The 24,166-nt window shown below is 38.1% G+C and overlaps 1 protein-coding gene across 4 annotated transcripts in view; it reads left to right on the top strand.

The window, feature by feature from the left end:
* The window catches only part of SBF2 (SET binding factor 2), a 313,138-nt gene that overhangs the window by 238,040 nt on the left and 50,932 nt on the right, over positions 1-24,166 (top strand). For all 4 annotated transcript variants that reach the window (XM_081154292.1, XM_081154291.1, XM_081154295.1 and 1 more), the window contains 8 exons: positions 8,384-8,545; positions 10,403-10,665; positions 12,464-12,636; positions 13,814-13,887; positions 15,361-15,556; positions 18,230-18,357; positions 19,509-19,684; positions 22,250-22,395. In XM_081154292.1, coding sequence (XP_081010418.1) covers positions 8,384-8,545; positions 10,403-10,665; positions 12,464-12,636; positions 13,814-13,887; positions 15,361-15,556; positions 18,230-18,357; positions 19,509-19,684; positions 22,250-22,395 — 1,318 coding nt within the window. The remainder of the gene's footprint in view (positions 1-8,383; positions 8,546-10,402; positions 10,666-12,463; positions 12,637-13,813; positions 13,888-15,360; positions 15,557-18,229; positions 18,358-19,508; positions 19,685-22,249; positions 22,396-24,166) is intronic.

Below are 24,166 nucleotides of genomic sequence, written 5' to 3'. Positions count from 1 at the left end.
CACCATGAGTGCAGCCTATAGTTTGAGTCTTTGTTTGTTCAATGACAAGAGTCTTTAAGTTTTTGAGTCAAAACTTCACTGAAACTCAGAAATTTAGGCCCCAAGATGCTGATTTTGTTGTTTATAGGAAATGCTTTCAGGATTTACTTTGTTTTTCATAATTCTAACAAAGTAATTTAATTTCTCTTTGTCTCTGGAAAAGTTGAGTAGATGGAAAGGAAGGAAAAGATGTACTACAAAACTGTAATTCAGTAGTACTGTGGTTTCTGCTTTCATATAGTAAGAAGTAGAAAATGGTATAAGGGGAAAGTTCATTCTTATCAGGTTAGTTACTTGGTAATAAAATTCAAGTGAATAATTACTTAAAATCAGAGTTTGTGTTTTTCCTCTAGATTATCAGAACAGTCACTATATAGTGATAACATTATCCAAATTAGAGGATTTAAACTCTCAAGTTTAACCACACAAGGAAAGAAACATGCTCTTCTAGGGACTACACCTTTGACTTGTTAACCTAGTATGGTATTGACCTATTACATTCAGGACATCTAGAACTAAAGGGCCATAACCAGCTTTCTAGGTGCCTCACCTGTCTCGCTACCTCTGCAGATCCCTAAAACCACTTACTGCTCCTCTACTCAGGCAGGTCCTTATATTTTCCAGAGACATCCATGACTTCCCACATGGGCTTTGGCTGTTGTACTGTGACCTTGTACAACAATTAGGCCACTGCTCTGACTATCCTTGAGCCCCTGGTTTGCTAAATACATATTAAGTGCCCGTGGATTTGGTAGTTTGTATATCTCAAGGAATTTGTCCATTTCATCTAAATTGTCAATATTTTCTTATATAAAGTTGTTCATAATATTCCTTTATGATCCTTCTAATATCTGTCGAATCTTTAGTAATGCTACCTCTCATTCCTGATATTGGTAATTTTGTCTTTTTATTTTTATCAGTCTGGCTAGAGATTTGTCAACTTTATTAACCTTCTCAAAGAACTGGCTTTGGTTTCATTGATTTTCTTTTTTTTTTTCCTATTTCATTAATGTCTGCTTTACTCTTCATTAATTTCCTTTCTCTGCTTGCTTTGACTTGCTTTTATTTTTCTAATTTCTGTAAGTGTAAGCTGAGGTCATTGATTTGAGGCTGTTCTTCTTTTCTCATTCAGACATTTAGTGCTATAAATCTCCCCTGAGTATTGCTTTAGTGGCATCCTACAAGTTCTGATATGTTGTATTTTTGTTTTCATTTAGTACAAAGTACTTTCTAACTTCCCCCTTTGACTTCTTCTTGGATCCATGAGTTACTAAGTTTCCAAATATTTAGAGATTTTCCAGATACCTTTCTGTTATTGATTTCTAATTTAATTCCGCTTTGATCAGAGAATATAATTTGAATGATTTGAATCATTTAAAATATATTAAGGCTTATTTTACCACTCAGAATGCAAGTGGTCTTAGTAAATGTTTTGTATACATGTGAAAAGCATGGGTATTTTGCTGTAGTGCTATCAACGCCAGTCAGGTTAAGTTACTTGATAGTGTAATTCAGGTCTGTTACATCCATGCAGATTTTCTGCTTCTGTTTCTATTAATTATTTAGAGAGGGTATAGCTATTAAAGATAACGCGTAATAAACATTTTTGTTGAGCTTTTGGGCCCCTTGCAAGTACACATAGTGAGAGCTGTCACTCACCAAATTCCTCCATTTCCTGTGCCAGGATCCACGGATGCCTTTCTTCCACTGCTCCTTTTGCTCTTGCACCTCAGAGAAAACACCTTGTTATGTATCTGCTAGTGTTTTTTGCTGATGTTCTGCCAGTTTACAGTGCTGTTATAAACAACATTATTAGGTTTGTCAGCCATCACATGTGGAGTTCCTGCCTCTTCAAATAAGATTATAGGCACTTTGTAGACAGGGATCCCATAGTGCTTGGTATTGAGTTAATGAAAACCACAAGTTTCCAGTAAACACTTATGGGTAGATTTTTTTTGGTTTGTTTCTAAACAGGCTTCAGAATAGTTAAATCAACTATATTTTAAAAATCCATGATTTCACAAAAATATGAATAAAAAACTAATTGGTCATCTGTGATAGATGCTAAAAGGCAACTTCTAAAAATACTGACAAATGAAGGGATAAAATCATGTATTTATCTTGCTTTCTAATATATATTATATGTTTGGGTCACCAAACAGTTGATGAGGATAAGTCTCTCTTTATAGAAATATTCCAGCTAATAAGTGAAGAAGTAATGCTAGAATGAGAATATCCTATTTTATTACTCCTAATGATTAATGAATATAGGCATTGACCATCAATAACCCTTAACATCACAGCAGGAGAGACAACCAGATGTGACTCAGTATTATTGCCAATCAATCAAGCCTGAATCTGATCAAGCCTCTAGATCCAACTCCCAATTTGCAATAAATACAGAGGACAAAAATATGTCACATTACACCACTGCATTGCAGTTAGCAACCACCAGACTGATGGAAACTCTATTGGACAAATGATTCAGTTTCTTCAACAAACAAATTGCAAATGGGGCAGGGGAGACAGACATATAGATCGACAGATGGTAGAGGAACCTATAGCTTAAAACTGACCTCACAGAATAGAAACTCATAGTGATATATGGACCTTATTTGGATCCTTCCTGAGTTAAACTAATTGATTATAAAAAATAATAATAATTTTTTTAAAAAACAAATACTTTTTAACATTTATAACATAATTAAAATTTAAACACTGACTAGATATTTTATATTAAAGAATTATTGTTAATTTTTTTAAGTAGTAGATTTGCAAAAAATCTACCTTAGATAATTCTCATTGGAAAAATAACCAGTGTGCAGTAACCCAAAAATGTTTATTGATACAGATAACAATAGGAATTATCATATTTCTTAGGCCCCTCTCATGTACTTCCAGGCACTATAAAATAGTGCCAAAACCAGTAATCAAAGTTGACAATTGACATGTGTGATAATGTTCACACACCATTGTTTATATTAGCAAAAAGCTGGAAACTATACATATGTCTGTTAACAGAAACAAGGAAATTCTATATATTCATGCAGTGGAATTCCATGTAGTAGTTAAATCATGTGATGATTATGAAACTAAATTCTGTAGCTAAACCCCGTGGGTTTGAATCCAAGCTCAGGTTCCGCCACTTCCAGGCACTATTCTCTTGGACAAGTTGCTTAATTTCTCTGTACCTCAGTTTTTCCACCTTCTAAAACAGGTAATAACAGTACTTATCTTAAAGGATCATAAGATTTCTGTAAGGACTGAGTAAGTTGATAAATGTACATAGTGAGAGTTCAGTACAGGTTAATTATAATAATTATTTATTAATATTACCTGAATAAGTCTAGCAACATAATGTATGAAAAAGCTGAGGTACAGAATAAACACAATATGGTACCATTTATATAAAGCTTAAGAACCTGCGAGAAAGGGAGGGAGTAGATTTGGATCCTGTGTTTTATTTTTAAGAATGGCAAACCCAGGCGAAGGGCTTGACAACAAGCTTGTATTTGATTCCTACTAATTTCTGAACCATAAATAAATAAATAGATTTATCCTTGAGCTCGCAATATTTACTAATATAGAGAATCATTAGAAAGAAAGTGGTTTAAGGACCTCAACCCTGTCATGCCAACTACTGACATTGGCACATCAATGAATACTGGCTAATGCTGGTAAATGAATATACTTTTCATACAGTGTGTGTGGATCTTCTAAGCAACCCAGGAGAGGTTTAGATCATTTTGAATTTGAGGTTATTTGCACTTTTCAACCTTATAGTATCACGTAGTAGAACAGGAAAAACTAAAGTAGATTTTCACAATCACCCTGTTTAACTAATGGATTATTCACCATTCTCTAAACCGCACTGACTAATCAACACAGTGTCCTAAATACTCATTGTTTATAGGCCACTCTCTTCCCCTTCTGAGTTGTATGTTTATAAAGAGCCAATTGTGTTTTGTCCCAATTAATTACATAGTTTAGTTTAATATTACATAAATCAATGAAATATAAGTGGTATACTTTGAAAAACTTCAATAAAGGTTTGTAAAATGAAACCTACAGTATAATCCTATATATTCTTTATGAATATATACAGGATAAAGTATAGATGGGAATGAAAAATACCTAACTTAGTATCACTGCTACCTTTAGGATAGGAGGGAAATGGGATCAAGAGAGGTACACAGTGGACTTCAACCAAATCCATGTTGTATATCCCTTGTTTAAAAAAAATTGCACAAAGCAAATATGTTTAACATTTAGTTAAGACTTGATAAGTATAGGTTTTGGATACACATTTTTCCTATTTCTGTCTTCCTTTTGTTTGCCTCTCAAGACTAGGCACTTTCAAAGTTCATCAGAAAATACTTGGAAATTAATTCTTAAAGTGACTAAATATCTGGACTTGGTCAGGCCAGTGTAGAACCATAAAGGGACTGGCTGACACTGTCCCTGAGCTGCATAATGAGGCACACTTATATTCCAGTGCCAGAACTGGGTAGGAAATACCCAGAAATTTACACCGTGAATCTTTGTATTCTGCATTATTCCTTCATATTTATGGCATCAGTTCGGCCAGCTAGCTTTTTCTCCTGAAATCTGGTTTGCCTCTGAGCTCCCTAATTGGAGCCTTGGGCCTGGAGAGCAAGCATGTCTAGCCTTAGACAGGCCTCTCATACTGATGTCTTAACCTTTCCCTTGACCAGCTCATCTCTGAGATTATTTGTGTCCACTTATTTGGATTTGAATCTGGCCTGCTGGTTGGTGAGCCCATGAGTTCATTCTCCATATCCTGTTCCATGCTGGGTTTCCTTTGCATGCTCTGTGGAAAATGAATGGCATTTCTTAATCCAGTACCTTCAAGGCTATTTTTTCTAGATAAGGAGGGAAGTCAACACATTCTTAAGCATCTCAGAATTGCATGGCAAAATATCACTTGTTTCTTTAGGACAGGATCATAAGAATCATTATGAAATGTAAAGTAAATATTGTTGCCAAAATTGAAGGGAAAAGAGATGTCATTCGACAACAGCATTCCCTGCCACCACCTCTCTCACACTCTTAGTGTGGATTGAGTCTCATCTCTGCAGAATAAAAGGTCATGAAACTAGAATGTGGGCCATTTTGAGAAACAATCGTGGGAAAGTTTTTTCTTCAAATAAGTGATCAAACTCAGGAGATAGTTTTATCCATAGGAGCTTATTTTCTTTGTTTACTGAAACTACTACTACTACCACAGGATATACTGAATCCGAAACCCTAAACAGTCTCCTTGCACCTTTTTCTAGATACTATAGTTTTGTTTTGTGGAATATCTTAATTGCTGACCTGTCATGAGTTTCCGTGTCTGAACATTGCTGACCGGTCATGAGTTAACTCGAGTCTGCACTTACATTAACTTAAGTAATTTTAAATACCTTGCTGACCAGTCACAAGTATTCAAGTGCAGAAAAGTAGCTGGCCGCCTGGGCAAGATCTGGCTTGAAATAGCCGGTCAGCAAGGTGTTAATTTTTGTATCTTACAGAAATGATATAGAATAATGGAAAGCCTTATTGCTATTCCATTCTTTCTATCCATCTTGCTGTGTGACCTTGGGTGAATCCATTTTCTTTATAGGGTCTCTCAAATGTACAGTGAGGACATGCACTGTTCACCCAGCCAGACTGCAAAGCTCCATTTTTTGCAATTTGCTTCTGAAGCCCTGATGGAATCTGGGCAGAATAAGGTGCTACTGCCCTCTGCTGGTCCTAAGAACACACCTGTCCATCAGTGCTGTGGCCCAGCCTGCCCTCACAGCCAGGGACACAGTGCCCCATGCTTGCGGTTGAAAAGATATAGCAGGAAACCACAAAGAAAACAGGCAAATATCATGTCTGGAAAAATAGCAATATTTGAAGTATTTGAGAATTAATGATTTTTTTATGCATATATAAGATGCCATAGTCATTTGTGACTGTCTTGCCACCAAAAAGTATTTATCCTTTAACCACTTCACCCTGCTGTAATTCTCACCTAGTAAACAAGCTGTGGCTTCTGACCCTTTGGGCCATTGTCACTCTCTTTTACACCATTTTTCTGCCTAGGAGCATATACAGTTCACTTTTGTTCAAAAGATTTAGGCAAGTTTTTACAATTCACTTCTAGTTTGTAAATAAACAGGAAGATGATAACTGGTGTGTGCCAGTGAAAGTGAGCATGCAGCATCAGGAAGAAACACTAAAGAGAAAGGCAGGGCTTTGGTGTACTCAGATTCCTGTAGAGATGCCAAGTTGCAATAAAATTTATAATTAATAACTTATGTGTGTGGGGATGATTCTAAAAGCACTTTATGTGAGAACCTGATACGGATTTGTTAAGAGCTGTTTTTCTGAGCTTATATACACTGACATAATTTTAAAACTCTAATATTTTAAGAACTGCTGTGTTACATTGCATTCGTAAGAAATGGTGCTGCCTCTCTCTCAAAGACAGTTGAGAATTATGTTTTTATCTTGTTTGAATTTCGTGCCTTTAATCTCTCTTTCCAAAATAGGCTTGTGCACTGCTTCAAGGTCATTGTTGGTCCTTAGAATGCTTAGGGGCAAAAAAAAAAAAGTGCAACCCACATCCCATCTTGAAAGGGACTTACAGATGGGATACAGAAGTATACAGACTCTCATAGGCAGATTCATAGCCACACCACTGTTAGCTATGCCACTTCTAGCATGCATTTCATGGTATGTGTGGTGCCTATTCCAGTTCTAGGTTTAGTCAGCTTGCGACTGAGAAGGAAATTAGCATGTATTGAACATGTAATTTTTACTAGGTATCTTATACATCTGTTATGCATCTCTTAGAAATGAACCAACTTTTGCTACCTGTTCTGTATATTACCTTAATAGTAATCTTCAATACCCAACATTTCAGAAGAAGAAAATTCAACTTATTAAAATGCTTCCAAAGAAAGCTTTTAGTATCAGAAACTTTAGTTCTACTCACAGAAACAAGGTGAACTCGATTCCAAAGAATAAAATGATCAAAAAGTGTAACTGGTGCGAATTCTACCTGCTGTTTCCTGAGAAATGATGGATTAAAATTTTTTGAAGCATCTTTTAACTTTTAAAGGTGAAAGCAAAGGCTGCGGGAAGACAGCTTACGTCAGTAACTGAGGTCCAGCACTGTGAACCATCCGTAGCACTTAAAATGCAGACGCATTTGAGATCTTGCTCCTCAGATGTGTCGTCAGTTTGTCTCAAATAAACTCTTATAAAAATTCAAATAAAATAAAATGTATTATTAATTGAAATCATATCAGAGGTTTCAAGGCAGAATATTACTTTAGGAAATAAAATCCTAAAGTGCAGGAAAAAAACACCAGACAGCAGTGCTAATGGGTATTTAATGTATTTTGTGATTTACTTTCGGTTCCTTTGCAGGACAGCTTGGTGTAGTAAAAGCAGGGGCTTTGGAACCAAGCAGACTCTGGGCTGTATGACTTCGGTCAGTCACTCAAACCTCCCTGAACTTCTGTTTTCTCTTCCTTAAATTGGCAATAATAATGTGCATCTTATAAGATTTTTAGTATTAAATGAGATGCATAAGTATTCATGAAGTTCCTCAAGTGCCCGCAAGAGTTAGTTTTCCTTCCCTCTGTCGTTAATCACAGAGTAAGGGTTACTGTCACTCTGTAGCCCAGCAGGAAGTCCTGGAAAGGAAGCTTTGGTTTGAGATTACCTTCCCATACCCAGACTTGGTTACCAGGAAATGCCCTTGAAGCCAGGACAGTTGCTAGGGAGTATATAAGCCAGGCAGCAGCCTTGGTGGGGCAATCAAGGGGTAGAGGGAACAGTAGGGAAGGTGCAGTTACTCTTGAGTCCCAAGTTCATGATATGCCCTCATTCTCTGTGTAAGGCTATAGGCTCTCTCACATTTCAGTTAGTGCCCCCCCAAAATGCACTCTAAAACCAACTAGAAAAATTTTTTAATTAGCTGAGTTTTATTATGTGTTCTAACTGTAATAAAACTACCAACTCTACAGTACCTACTGTGTTCATGGTACAGTGCTAGACACTTTTCATATATTCTCTCATTCATATAATAACTGATTTTTAGCTGTTACTAAAATGTTCATTTTAATAAAGTGACTGAGACCTTAAAGGATTTCTTAGCAGGCCCAAAGTTGCCAGTTAAAAAGTGAGTAAGTTGCTGGTTGCTAAGCTTATACTGCCATAAGATACTGTTTAGAGAAGTCCTTGGAGCACATCTGTGGCTAACTGTGGCCCCTGTAACCTTCTGAACTATCATAACTCTGCCAGCCCCATGGTGATGGATATTGTATATTGTGTGTTTTCATAGAAACTGGCCCCTGGAGTCAACCAGTTTGCTTACACCTGTGTGCAGGACCACCCCATTTGGACAAATCAACAATTTTGGGAGACAACCTTTTACAATGCAGTGCAGGAACAAGTTCGCTCCCTGTATCTCTCCGCCAAGGAAGACAATCATCTGAAGCAAAAGGTAAGAGAAAAGAAGAAAGGTATACATGTGTGGTTCTGGGGTCTTGCCTTCAAGAAATGTTTATTTAGATATTACCAGAGCAAGAGGAAATCTGGCCACTGTCCTACTGGTGTAGTTGCAGTTCACTTTAGTGGGTACTGTAGGGAGCGTCTTTCTTCTTTTGGTTTCTGACATCATATTTTTTTCCATAATAACTTCTCAGTACAGTTTTTTAGCACTAGAATTATTTTATTACATTTTAATAAGTAAGAATTCCCTGGGAACAATGATAGGAAATTGAACAGAAAGAACAAACCTAAAATACCTAGGCAGATATCTGTGTGCCATTAACTTCTTGAAGAAATGTCAAAATAAAGTTAATTGACTTTAAAATAAATGTAAAATTCCTTAGTCCTGCTCAAAAGTATGCCAACAATGAATCTAGGTCTTTTTTTTTTTTTTTTTGTAATATTCTATAGGTTCCTATATATTTTATAAACATAAAATATTTTTAAGAAAAATATCCAGAAAATATTTAAAAGTAGAGAAATTTGTTTTTAATTTGAAAGAGTAGTTTAAATTTTTCTGAAATTTTAAAATATTGTCACTAGCTATGTGGTTTTGGGCATTTCATGTTACCTTCAGTCTTATTCCCTCATTGGTAAGATGTGATTCCAAGAGAGTTTAATGTCTAATACCAATAAGTAAAGCACATTGAAGAGTGCCTGGCATGCAGTCAATAACAAATGTTAGAAATGTTCACCCTCATTAATTGAATGAGGCTAATTAAAGGCCAGTTGTCAGTGTGGATTCGCTTGAAGAGTAATTTTTCATTTTACACTGAAAAATTAGCTGGGCTAATCCATTGCTGCTGATCCTTTCCAACATTCTCTATTTTAATTTCACCTTCTATTATGTGAGATAAAGGAACCGCAGTATCTAACGGAAACTACACAGTAGTATTCAAATATTTATGTGCCTCGTAAATTTAAACATATTGGTGTAATATTGAGGATATAAGCCCAGAAATTTTAGTAATAAATAGCACTATCTGACATCTAGCTGATACTCCAAATTATTAAACTCAGATTTTTCTTTCAAAACACCAAATGCAGTTGGGTAAGTATAAACACTATTAGTTTGAGGTCATGTTCCAGAAATAATTGGGCTGGTGGGGTGCTTTTGACAGTTTTTTAAGCAGCCATAATGCAAACATTGATATATCTCAAAAGCATTCATAAAGCAAACACATGTCACAGCTTCAGTATCCTGTATTCTAGGGCCCCCCCCAGGTTAGGTACAAGTGAGATTGTGGGTGGACCAGCTCTTCACAAGCTATAAAGTGCTGTGCAGATGTCAGTTACTGTTATTGTTTAACTCCTCACCCTAACTAGGAAACCCCTCTTAAAAATCTCATAGTCACCCGTATTCTCATGTGTAATGTTTGACTCCCACATTTACAAGGAAATCTAGCTTTATATTTTGACTTTTGGTCATTCCATCTCCTCCCAAAGAGCAGGAAAAAAGAAGCACGTCAGAGTATTAGTGATGATACTTGAACGTTCATACCTGAGCGTTTATAGGTACTCAGGTTAATAGTTTGTTATAACTGGCAACCAAAAAGGGACGGAGCCGTAGAGATTGTATCCATCTGTGCTTTACTGCTCTCCCTTGGGTTTGTCACTTGGTTCCACGCAAGGCCTCCTGGATCTGGGTCAAAAAGAAGACTAGGTTTCGTTTTGTTGTTGTTATGTTTTGTGTATATGTTTTCATCTTTGCTGATACAAGTATTTAATAGATGAATTAGTAAAACTTCTTTCATGTTTTTTGAAGCTTGTGTGAAGTGTTGGATTTGGATTGTGTCATTTTGTTCTTTAGGACAAGCTTCCTGATGATCATTATCAGGAGAAGACAGCAATGGACCTGGCAGCCGAGCAGCTCCGTCTTTGGCCTACTCTGAGCAGATCCACTCAGCAGGAGCTGGTACAACGGGAGGAAAGCATTGTCTTCAGTCAGGCCATTCACTTTGCCAACCTCATGGTCAATCTGCTGGTTCCGCTAGACACAACTAAAAACAAGCTCCTAAGGACATTGGCACCAGGCGACTGGGAGAGTGGGAGCAACAGCATTGTTACAAACAGGTACCGAAATGTGGACCCACAGAGACCCTCCTATCCTTCTTGGCTTAGCAGAGAATTCAAGTGTTTTGGACAAATATTGCTGTACATATTTCAGAAATGAACCACTTTCAGACTTGCTCAGCTCCTTTCTACTAAAAGACCTTCACTCATCGGCCTGTCCTTAACCACCTCCCATACTCTCTTCCCCTTCGTGATCTGATTTTTCCAGTGTCTCACCCATTACCGATCCAACTCTTCAGTTACTTTTTGCCATAGTAACTTACAGAAGGCGCTTGGGGAAATTACTCATGAACTCCTTCCTTCTTGCTAAAGTGATTACTTGTTTCTTGGCCCTTTTTTCCTCATTTATCCCTTGCATTTGCCTGTAATCATGTCCTCAGCCATGCCTTCCTCTCAGCCCTGCAGCAACTGTTCATGCCACTGAGAATGAGTCCCTTGGACTGCAGGGCCTGACAGGACCTGACCCCTGGCCACTGCTCTCACCTTATTTCCTATCACTTTTCTTGTCAGCCAAACGTATCTCCCTGCAGGGCCTTTGTGCTTATCCCACAGTCGGGACGACTTTCCCCGAAATAGTCATAGGAGTCACTCCTTCACTTCATGTAGTTCTCGGCTCAGATGCCGCCCGGAGAGGCCTTCCTGACTCCTCTGTCTTAAGTAGCACATCCATCACTCTTTCCTACCTTGCTTTTTTCCCTTTGTGACGTTTTCTACAACCTGATTTACATAGCGAGTGGCTACAGCTCCTGAGTTCGTTCATAATTTGGGATGATGTGGTGCCATATTCGCTGCTTAGCTTCACTTTAACACTGGATTGGAGGAAAGAGAACTGAGTAGGTTAGAACAGGCGAATGCGTCTTTTTCATGATTAGCAAGCAGCCTCAAGGGAGGCAGAGGAGGCGAGCATTTGTTGAGCAGTGGGAACTAAATAAGCAGCAAGGGCAGGGACTGAGGTTTCACATCTGCTCCACTTCAGATTTATTCCCTCTTCTTGCGTGATTTTATCACCTACAGGAGAAGGATGGTTTCAAAGTGACCAAAAGGGTCATGGTGCACTCAGAGAGAGATAAATATTGACAAGAGAAGGGTTCATAGGACAGTTTGGTTCTTCCATTAGGAAGAATGTGCTATTTGATAGAAAAAGTTCTTCTACTTTGCCTACCAGGGAACATGTGCCCCAGCTGCCAAGAGCCAAAAATAGCTGTGTTACTTTGGCTTGGTGTGGTAATTAAATTAGGGGGACAAGTTTTTCTAGAAGGTTCAAGAACCAGTGAAAGAGTCCCTTTTTGCTTTATTTTCTGTGGTTTCTTTTAGGAGAATGAGAGAAGGTATTCCTTACCAAAAAAAAAATCTGGGACCAACAAACAATCCTGATAGTAGCTTCCAAATGTAGGCAAGTAGAATATCCTGTTTCACCATATCACTTATAAAGGAGTCGTGGCTGTAAATGCACCTTCTGCTTGAGTAGACATCTCTTTGAGCAAGTTTAAATTGCCATGGAGCCCAGCCGCCAGCCGGGCGTGGCTCAGCGGTTGAGTGTTGACCTAGGATCCAGGCGATCAGGGTTCGATTCCCGGTCAGGGCACATGCCCGGGTTGCGGGCTTGATCAATGACTCTCTCATCATTGGTGTTTCTATCTCTCTCTCTCCCTCTCCTTTCCTCTCTCTGAAATCAGTAAAGATATATATATGTTTTAAAATAAAAAATAAATAAATAAATTGCCATGGAAATTGTGATATAGTAGTAATTTGTCATATTCTGAGTACTGACCATGATTTCTTTTCTTGACTTTCTTAGTATTGCAGGAAGTGTAGCTGAGAGCTATGATACAGAAAGTGGCTTTGAAGATTCAGAGAGTAATGACATTGCCAATTCTGTTGTGCGTTTCATTACCCGATTTATTGACAAAGTCTGTACAGAGAGTGGAGTTACTCAGGATCACATCAAGAGCCTTCATTGCATGATACCAGGTAATCACTGCAGATATTAGAGAACCAGAATATTGGAGATAATTAAGTAAGAATTGTTCTTATGGGTCTACTTTTCCCAGCACAGCAACCTGTAATACTTGTCTTCCATGTATTTTAGCCATGCTATGTACAGTCTTCTCTTGGTATCTGTGGAGAATTGGTTCCAGGACACACACACACACCCCTTTGCAGATACTAAAAGTCCATAGATGCCCAAGTCCTTTATATACAATGGCATAGTATTTGCATATAACCTACGCATATCCTCCCATATACTTTAAATCACCTCTAGATTACTTATGATACCTAATACAGTGTAAATGCTATGTAAATAGTTGTTATCTGTATGGATTAGAGGATAATGACAAGAAAGAAAGTCTGTACATAGTCAGTATAATTGCAACCATCATAGACCTAACTGCATAATATACTGAGCAGCAATGTAACTTTTTAAAAATATGGAGAGCTGACTGCACTTATGTTCCGATTAGTTTTTTTCCAATATTTTTAAACTGTGGTAAAATATATATAATGTAAAATTTCCATTTTAAACCATGTTAAGTGTAAAATTTAGTGGTATTATTTACATTCACACTGTTGTGCAGCCATCAATATCTGTTACCAAAACTTTGTCATCACTCCAAACAGATACTTTGTACCCATTAACAGTAACTCCCCGTTCTCTACCCCCTAGCTCCTGGTAACCTCTAATCTACTTTCTGTCTCTATGAATTTGCCTCTTCATATTTCCTATAAGTGAAATCATATGATATCTGTCCTTTTGTGTCTGGCTTATTTTACTTTGCATAGTGTTTTCAAGGTTCATCCACGTTGTAGCAGGTATCAGAACTTCATTCGTTTTTAAAACGGAATAGTATTCTATTGTACGGGTATAACACATTTTGTTTATCCACTCATCTGTTGATGGACACTTGCACTGTTTCCACCTTCTGGCTCTTGGGAATAGTGCTGCTATGAATATTCACATACAAGTATCTGTATGAATTCTTGTTTTCAGTTCTTTTGGGTATGTTCATAAGAGTTGTTGCTGGGTCTATGTTTAACTCTTCGAGGAACCACCAAAATATGATTCACTTTTAATTCTAAAATATCCAGAATTTGTTGCAATTCTGCTTGTTTTGTGCTCTTTCATTTTGAATACTCTGACTCGTCCTAGGAATTGTCGCTATGCACATTGAGACCCTGGAAGCAGTGCATCGAGAGAGTAGAAGACTTCCACCTATACAGAAGGTAATTATTTCAGACCACATACTTTCAGGAAATAACATCTCTTCTTAAAAACAGCAATAATAGACTCTTGAGCCCCTGAAAGTACCTTCTCCTAACCTTCCACAGAGACCAGCTCCAGTTTTAATGATACATTAAACTTGCAGAGGATTTCATCATGTAGCTCCTCATAAAAAGGATAGTGTTCAGCAAAGGAGCAATAGGAACCTCTTGTTGAGTTGCTTTTATAGGCAGGGCATAAATTATAAACATTCTAACTTCCAAGCCCAAGCCAAGTTTTTATGCCCTGCCTACTTTCAAAAAAAGGACTTAAGGCAATTACCATAAAAAACACTAGGTTCTTAAATCTGTATACATTGCGAGCATCCATCACAAGTATCTGGGAAGTCTATTAAAAATTTAGAGTCCTGAACCCTACCCCTGCTTCCTGATTCCTTATTTCCCAACTGTAGTACCCAGGACTCAGCCTGAGAATCTGTACTTTAACAAGCCTCACAAATGGTTATTTTGTAGCTAGTCTGGCACCAGTCTGTGGATTAGGGTTCAGGACTCTCTTACCTATACAACAGAATTATTAAAAATAAATTCAGAATAGAAATCAGAAGCCAGGTAGGTAGGAAAGATAATCCTATCAGAAATCTGAAACATAGTGGTCATTATGCTTTGGCTTTACATTTATTTAGCTCTGAGCTTCTTGGAGCCAAGAAAAAGATAATGCTGATTTATTTCATTTTTACTGCTTATTTAAAAGGATGCATATGAGATCTTCAAGAAAGATGGATTTTTTTTCCAGTACTGAACTCTTCAGAGGAGTGTATCATGTGGTTTCATATTTCCCAAGATGTGCAAATGTTCATTACTTGGCCATTTGATGTGTTAATCTTCGATAAGGGCCAAGAAGGGTGGGTCTTTTTAAAGATGCATCCATTTTTTTAAGTATTTGTTTTTCAGTTTACAAACATAACTGTTCTTTGTATAAAACTGAAGCATTAAAGAAATACACATTGTACAAAGTAAAAGTCCCCCATGGTCTTCCCTACCCCCACCCTTAACCATGATAACGCCACCTTTAACAGTTGGTTCATATTCTTACAATTTTATTTTCTTTTTCCAAAAAGGGGATCATAATATACATACTGGTTTGCAACTTGTTTTTTTACTTAACAGTGTATTCTGGATATCATTCTATGTAACACATACAGATTCATCTCATTTTTTAAATGGTTGCATTGACTAGATGTTTCAAGCATTTTAGTAATTTCCAGTGATTTTCCTTTTAATAAGCAATGCTGCCAAGAATCTTTTCACATTTGCATGCAGATGTGACATTTCTGCCTCTTCCCAAATCTGTTTTCTCATTCTGGCTACCTGGGAAGTCTGGCTCAGGTTTTTTAGATCTGTAACTGGGAAGATAACCTTGTCTACGTGTTGGAAACCCCACAAGAGCTATGTTTCACATACTTTTTTTGTTGTTAGCCCAAGATTCTTAGGCCTGCTCTACTGCCGGGAGAAGAAATTGTTTGTGAGGGTCTTCGAGTCCTGCTGGACCCTGACGGACGAGAAGAAGCTACTGGAGGCCTCCTTGGGGGCCCACAGCTGCTGCCGGCAGAAGGAGCCCTGTTCCTTACCACGTACAGAATCCTGTTCAGAGGGACGCCCCACGATCAGCTAGGTATGGCCCGTGTTATGCCATCAGAACATGGATATGTATGTGCTGCATGAGGGTTTGATTCCATCTGTATACAGTGATTTGCAGTTCTTTTCAGATTCACAGTAAGCCTTTTACCTTAAACGCTTACTGTGAATCTGAAAACACAGCTAATGTTAATTTGGATCATAGATTCTTACTTGAAGAACCAAGGGTAACTTCTTAACAGTAAATTCACTGAAATGATCATAATTTCATTGGCTGCATGTTGCTATCTAGGAATATTCACAGTATCTGGCTGCTAGCAGTGCCCCTTGCTGCTTGGCCCCACCTTTCTGAGCCCTACAGTTAACTGTAAAGCTGACTTTTTTTGGAACAATGTGCTCAGCCTCCCAGGGTTGTACAGCACCAACTAACCCCACCTCCCTCTGATCCCATTTCAACTAACTCCATTTGGCTCTTAGCAGACAACTTCTGTTCACTAAATTCCCTCAACTTCTGTTTCTGTTTTCTACCACCCTGTATAATCTTCTGTATTAGAAAGGAATAGCAGGTCCTGTTGAGTCTGAATCATCTTCTTAAAAATCACTGTTTGGTTTTAATCTGGTTGATGGAAAAGCATGTTAGGTTTAGGTAAAACTATTGGACTCCAAGTCAAGAAGCTCAGGTTTAGATTGTGTTGACTGACCTTGATATCTTAAGTCTCCTCATCTCGCTAGGGTTCAATTTCCCTGTTATAGAATGAGGGAAATGAGCTTGGTTAGCGATAATGCAGTGGGTTCACAACCTTGACTGATGAATTTGAATTACCTAGAAAGCTTTAAAAAAAAATACACCAATTCTGGGCCCAACCCTCGAACAGTTGATTTCAAATCTTAATTAGGATTCTAAGAATGAGAGACCTAGGCCTCTGTGCGTTTGTAAGCCCCAGAAGTGATTGTGATGTATACTGAGGATTGGGAACCATTGGGATAAATGGTCCTCATCTGAAATTACTCATTCAGCAGCATTTGATAAGTACCTACTATGTTCTATGCATTTTGTTAGACAGTGGGATTCAGACTATCTTTAAATGTAGTGTCTTTAAAATCTCACAGTTGTGTAATTCCTTGTATGGATAGAATCTGGATGGTTCACTATCTTAGTCATAAAAGGTTGCTTACTATATAAGCAAAAAGCTCATATATTTCACTAAATAAAATGAATCTGTAGGAATAGTTGTGCTCATTTTGAAAAAGAGTGAAAATAGAGCAAAATTTTTTAGCCCTCTCCAGTCATTATTATACATAAATTACATTTGTATTTTAAAGCATATGTATTTTTAAAAGAAACTATCCAGTACTGTGAGCTCAATGGCCATAAACATACATATTGGGCATGTAAATATATGAGACTCTTGGTCATTTAAATTGCTCTAATTTATTTTGTTAAACAAAGTAATGGTATACTTAGTGTGAAAGCTTGTATTGTCCTGTTGTTTTATACTGTCAATGTGGGTGGTAATTTCACATTTTAGGAAAATTATTTTTATTAGAGAAAACCTTTTTATTTGCCTCTTTTAGTTTATTTCTTTTTTTAAATTTCTAATTTAATATTTCTCCTTTAATGACACATAGAAATCTGATGATTTTACGTGTGTTATATAAGCATAGGTTGTTTAATACAGCCATGAACTTAAATTGTATGTGCATCCTGATTTTGTTTAGCCTCTGGGTATGAGCTCAACATAAGAGGATAATCAGAATTTTCCAGGTTAGGAGTTGATGGGTTCAGGAAGGAGGAATTCTTACGGTAATGAGTGGATAAGTGTGTGCACTTAAGTCGCATAAACCTAGTTCAGATGTCACCCCCTCTGGCTCACTAGCCAAGGGGCCTTGCCTAGTGTTGCTCCTGTTCTGCTACTGGTACGGCTCCTCCAATCCAAACCTCCTCTCTAGTCACAGCTCACCTTCCCTCTCACTTCCTCCAGGAATCATTCTAGCCATCTAGCATGCCAAAATCTCCCCCTTCCCAAAATATTTACAGCCTGTCCCCTCACACCTAGGAGCTGATCGCATGTTGTATTCTATGTGTGACTCCTGTCCCATGGGAACTGTGAGCTCCCCAAGGGAGGCTTCACATGTGACACTTCTTTCCAAGACTCTCATGTCCGTAATGTCAGATACTTGATAAATAATTATTTATATTTTCCCTTTTTTGCTTTAATACTTAAATGCCTAAAAATCTTGGGCCTAGGCCCAGTCCTACATTTTCCAAAGGCACACATGCAATACAGCACCTTTCACCACACACAGAAGCACACTTAAAACCTTCTCTTTTGTTGTATTCTTACATTAAATATCATGTATTTTCAGTATTTGAAAAGATTTCTGTTTTTCTGTATAAAACCTATCCTTCCTATAAGATTGCCTTAAAGCAGGGGCTCTTGTGTGGCACACAGGGCTTGGGGAAATAGAACAAAGGCAGGCCGGTCATGACAGTTCCTACACCCTGGGAAAGGACTGTGTCCCGAGAGTCGAGGCCACGCAGTAACATTCATGAATGTGATTCTGGAATCATGGCATTTCTCTCACTGCATTCCTGGGCATTGTGCTCCCCAGATGCATTTCTCCAGCTGAGCCTAATGAAATGAGCAGCAGGGATTCTAGAAATGAGCTGTAACGTGCTGTTGCTGAGTCTGTGCCCTTTCTCCTGTAGTTGGTGAGCAGACGGTTATGCGAAGCTTTCCGATTGCCTCCATCACCAAGGAGAAGAAGATCACAGTGCAGAACCAGCTGCAGCAGAACATGCAAGAAGGACTGCAGATCACGTCGGCATCCTTTCAGGTATCAGGAAAGGGAGCCATTCTTCTAGTACTTAAGTTTTCTGCAAATGATGTCATGGCCACTTTGTGTGGTCATGCGGTTAGCAGCTACTGGATGAGGAGGAGCAGAGGGTCCCCCAGGGCAGTCTTCAACCCTGAGCACATGAATGGTCTTGGGCTTAATCCTTCATTTCCTGCGCCCTGTGACCAACTTGGAGACCAACAGATTATCTGTCAATACTTAGCGATCTTAGAGATTCTGACACACACAATGGCCTCTTGTTCTGTGCCAAGTCATGCCCCGGTTTGTGTGTGATAAAGCCTTTATTTACATAGAAAGCAATCCTCTTGGCATCTGTTTCAGCAGGAAACTCTTTGTCGCTATTCTGTGGAAGAAGTAAAATTCTGATAATTATGGGTAGGGTTAAAGTACTATTAGTACTAAGTAATCTAAAGCAAAGGTTTCCCAGGAAGCTCTGGACATATCAGAATGTGTGGCATTACTGATGCAGACCAGGCACAGGATGCATGTCCTTTTCTTAGTTCTTCCCTTTGCTATTCTTCATGCTTTGTCTCTGATATCTCACACTTCCAAAAGCTCCAATTCTTGCCTCAGTCCTTCCAGTCAAGAAGCCCTCCCTAGTCCCTCCATATGCTCATTGTGAAATGTGAGGCTACAGATCGCTAGGCTCCAGACCTCCCATCACCTGAGAGCAGTGACTTCCTAGGGATTTCTTCACTGTTCCAACTACCAAAGGCTCTAAATTAGAATATTGCTGGGCTATACTGGTTAGGATTCCAGTCACATTGAATTTTTTCCTACTGAATTTATAGTATCTCTGGGTAGGAAGAGACCTGGTTAGGCCATAGTGAAGGATAAGTTTTCACTTTAGTCACTGTAAGTTAATTTCCCCATCTCATCATAGAAAAGATAGTCTGAAAGCAACCCAACTTCAAGATACATGATTTTTCTTGCCAGCTAATCATCTATGTCAATTAAACCTTTCTAAGCCATAATTTTTATTTTCAAAGTTAAAAAATTGTATTACATGATATCCAAGGTCCCTTCAGCCTCCAAACTCTTGCCATTGAATATTGTTATTTTCTGTTTAGTAATTTGTGGGGAAACTATATGGAAATCCTTAATGCTTCTAATGTATTTAATCTCTCCAGTTGATTAAAGTAGCATTTGATGAGGAAGTGAGCCCAGAAGTAGTAGAGATCTTTAAGAAGCAGCTGATGAAGTTCCGTTATCCTCAGTCCATTTTCACCACCTTTGCTTTTGCTACTGGACAAACTACCCCACAAATCATTTTACCCAAACAGAAGGAGAAGAACACATCCTTTCGGTAAGCAGACAGCCCGGTTTCTTCATTTCAGCCCTCCCATAGCTGACTGTCAGGGGAAGTGACCGTTCCTCTGGGTCAGGTATAAAGACTGCTCTTTCTGTGTGCCATTCATTCTCTCAAGCCCGTTGAACCAAGCTCAGAAAGCAGCTTTGATATCTGTAACAAGTTTCAAAAATTGAAAGCTACAAGAGGCTTGACTACCATGTCTATTGCTCATGATGTATTTTTAGAATGTGAAATTCTATTTTCCCCTTTTTCTATATTGATCACTTTCTAATTGCCTTTGAGCAATCTATTCAGCTTTCATTAATATCCAGGCCTAGTAAACAGTTTTGCTTTGATCTAAAGATTAGAGCCTTTATTTTTTATTTTTGTAACTTTTTGTTTTGATACAATTTCAAAATTTACAGAAAAGTTACAACCTAGTACAAAGAATTCCTGTATCCCCTTTACCCAGATTCACAGTTGTTTATATTTTGCTCCATGTTCTTGATCACTCTCTCTCTCATATGTATTTTTTCTGAACCATTTGAGTTATGTATATAACGCCTCTTTACCCTGAAATACATCAGTCTGTCTTTCCTGAGAACAAAGACATTATCTTATATAACCACAATACAGTAATCCCAACCAGGAAATTTAATTGGTGTAAAACTTTTATTTAATGGAGTCCATATTCAAATTTTGCTGATGATTCCTCCCTGGTACGCGATCCAGTCCAGGATCAGGCATTGTATTTAGTTGTCTTATTTCTTTAGTAGGAATCCTTATTTTCTGATGAAAATTTTTAGGAATTTATGTTATGTTTCAATTATTACAAGGTAACAATTGCTGTAAAATTCTCTTCAAATAGTGATAAAATACAGGGGCTAATATATCAGTTCTTTCTTTTTTTTTTAAAATATATCTTTATTGATTTCAGAGAGAGGAAGGGAGAGGGAGAGAAAGAGAAACATCAATGATGAGAGAGTCATTGATCGGCTGCCTCCTGCACGCCCCCAACTGGGAATTGAGCCCGCAATCCAGGCATGTGCCCTGACCGGGAATCGAACCCCAATCGCCTGGATCCTAGGTCGACGCTCAACCGCTGAGCCACGCCTAGCCGGGCTATATCAGTTCTTTCATCATTAATCATCTGGAATTTTGGCATCTGCCAATACAAGTTACATATTAAGGAGTGCTCCGCAGACTTTGGAGAAAAAAGGTTTTCCTTGGTCTGAAAGGCTGGGCGTTATAGAGGAGTTGTTCCTGACAGTGTATCATTTCTCAGTTGCATAGCTAGCCACCTGTACCACTTGACAGGTGGTGCATAAAGGACATCACACGTATCCAGGTGTGATATGTTGAAGCATGAACAGCTTCCTAGATATTTAAAGGTGAACCAGGCATCTTGTCTTAGCACTGTGGAGTCACAGAGGAGCCTTTGATAGTATCCCAGCCCTCTATGGAGGAAACAAAGCTTTTGTGGTGTTTTATGTGTAGAAACTATCAGGGGAAAATTATGTATACATCTGTATATAAAATTAAGCTTATTGTATCAAGCTTATACTATCCAGCTACAAAAGAGATATAGCAATTTAAAATTTTTAAATCTCTTAGAATCATCTTGAGTATATAAGACGAGGGATAGAGCTCTAGTTGGGAAAACTTTTCAAACGTCACACTGAGTTTAAGTTATACCTGAAGTGATTCACAATAGGCTTGAATTTAGGAAATACCAGTATTTTATGATTTCTAACAATTATCTAAAATATGCTTCATAACTCTCAAATTTACATTTCAAATGACTAAAGACAGAGTCTGGTAAAACTTTTTGACAATAGAAGAATCCTTGTCACTTTTCACCAAATGGATTATAAATACTCTACCCAGATTTTCTATCAGCAAGAAAAGGTAAACTATTTCAATGAATGGAGTACTTTTAGGTCCATGTGACTTACATACAAGTTTCCCTTTAATTAAAGCTGATTCTCAAAAGGATGCTCAAATTTCTGATTTCTTAGTTTTTCTCCTCTCAAAAAGGGGAATGATTTAGTCTTTTCTGTATATGAAAAGGTTTACAGTATCAGGAGGTAGGACACCAGACGTTGCACTTAAAACATTTAAGACGTAAGGTGTCAACAGTTATAATTGCCCTATGATCTCTGAGTTAGCAGAGAGTGCAGATCAGTAGGAGGGCAGGCTGGCTGTCCTCGCAGGACTTCCGCAAGCATCATTTGTGGACACTGGTGGAGGCAGTGGCGTGGATAACCAGAGTGGGTTAGGGGCGTGCTTGACCAAAGAGCCAAGCTGAGGCTTTCAGATTGGGGGTGATTAGTAGTTTGTGTCCCACTCTAGGGTCTTCCACTTTTGCCTAAAACATTGTCCTGATGACAACAGTGTTTTATTGGAAATTAGTCTGCTGCCTGTGAAAAGTAATCTAAAGAAGGAGAGGCTTAATGAAGGGATGGACAATACTAGTGGCTGTGGAAATGGAGAGGAAACAAGTTGACCTACGGAGGTATCAAAAATATAAGTGGTATCTTCCTATTAAATTGACATTCTCTTTGGTTTTGTGACTTATAGCACCTTCTCCAAAACGATTGTGAAAGGTGCCAAAAGGGCAGGGAAAATGACAATCGGGCGTCAGTATTTATTGAAGAAGAGGACAGGGACCATTGTGGAAGAGAGAGTGCATCGCGCTGGGTGGAATGAGGAAGATGACATATCCGGTATGTGCAAACTTGCTTTTCCTTCATGAATCAGTTTCATTCCTTCTCCATATGTGAGTCAGAGTAAGAAGCTAAGTCATAGGTGCACTGAAACCTGACACAGAAACCTAGATCTCAGGAGGAGATTGGAGGCACTTACCAGCTTCTTGGAACTAAAAAAAAAATTATTTTCCCCAGCATCCATGGTTCCCATAAGACTTGTTAAGTTATACTTCTTTACTAAGCCCCTGGAGCTGGTTGGCCGTGGTTCTGTGGGTCTCGCGAAAGGGCAGAAGAAAGAAGCCCCACTGCGTAGGAAATGTAGTTATAAAGTGTTCCCTGTACCTCATTGTTACGGAATAAGACTAAGGAGGTAAGGACAGTGGGCATTCAAAGTTGAAGATTTGGGGTTTGGGCGAGTATATTGTGGATGCTTTTAATCAAAATGGAAGACCTAAGATGAAGGGATTCTTAGATGATAAAAAAAAAGCCTACTAAATATTTAAAAGGACAGCATCTGGGAAGCTGAGATACTTCTCGGTCAAGAATATAGAGGCAGAAAACTAGTAGCAAAATATCTTATTGACTGTTTCCTATTCCTTACCCAGTATCAAGTATGCTTATGGAATTAACGCTAGAGAGAATTTGATCTAATAGAGAGGCAGGATACCATCATACCCCTTTCCTTCTCGGGATTTTAGAATCAGTTACCAGTGCTTATATAACTACAACATAATAATAGTAATAATAATAATAAAGAGGTCTCATCTTGAGAGAGATCACTGGCTAAAGGTCTCCATGTTAGCAGGGTACCTGCAGGCTCGCCTCCAGGGCACTGAGAAGGCTCACCATCACGTCACTCAAGTGGCCATTTGGTGGAACCCTGGCCTCCGCACAGTCACGTGGAAAGCCCTAAAATATTATTGCTACCCATCAGTATTGACTCTTCTAATTCAAAGTTTTTATGATGTCATGGAACAAAAACTATTATTCCATCATAGTTATTCCACCAAAAGACCAAATTATATAATGCTCTTTGCTCCTCTAAGAATAAAAGGCAACATAAAACTGATACCTGATAATATTTTTGCATTGTGAGGTTCACACACTAATACACAAAGTTGTATATCTGTGTATTAGAGGGATGAACTGTTAGGTTTTTGTTCTTTTAATGGAAGAGAGAGTCATGTTGTTCCCTTTGACATTATAACTTTGAGTATGTTTCCAAAAGCTTTGAAAGCTTTAATTTGACTTCCTTACTTTAAAAATAAATAAGAAAGTAAACTCAGACGGTTTTTAACAATGGAATTTTTTTTAGTTAGAACATGCAGTACCAATTAGGAGCCTTGGTGTGTTTTTTTAACCCTCCCTAAAATACTTGATTATTGGGTAAATTCTTCCACATCTGAAATCTTAAAGGATTCATAACCTGTGATTGCAAAATTGTGAGGGAGTTTCCCATGTATTATACCACATCCTCTGACAAAAATATTCCCACAAAAAGCATAATTTCTTCATACCTCTCTAAGAAAGGTCTTTTCCCACTGGTAAACTCCTGCTTAATCTAGACATTTCTAATAAAAGTTTATGCTCTGAAAAGTTAACTGAAACCTGGATGATGAGTTTGTATAGTGTACATATTAAAGATTAATTTTACTGACGGGTTAGCCTCTGACAAAGGTGAGTGTTCATTCCATAGAGTCCTAGATGGAAATCACTACATTTTGGCATTAATAAGCAAGCTTGACTGAAACAAAATTATGGGTAATGAATTCAAAATGGTATTGTTTTT

Source organism: Miniopterus schreibersii (genome assembly GCF_964146895.1).
Source record: "Miniopterus schreibersii genome assembly, chromosome: 12".
NCBI classification, from domain to species: Eukaryota; Metazoa; Chordata; class Mammalia; order Chiroptera; family Miniopteridae; genus Miniopterus; species Miniopterus schreibersii.
Note: the sequence above shows the minus strand (reverse complement) of the source record. Positions and strands in the feature narration are given on the sequence as shown.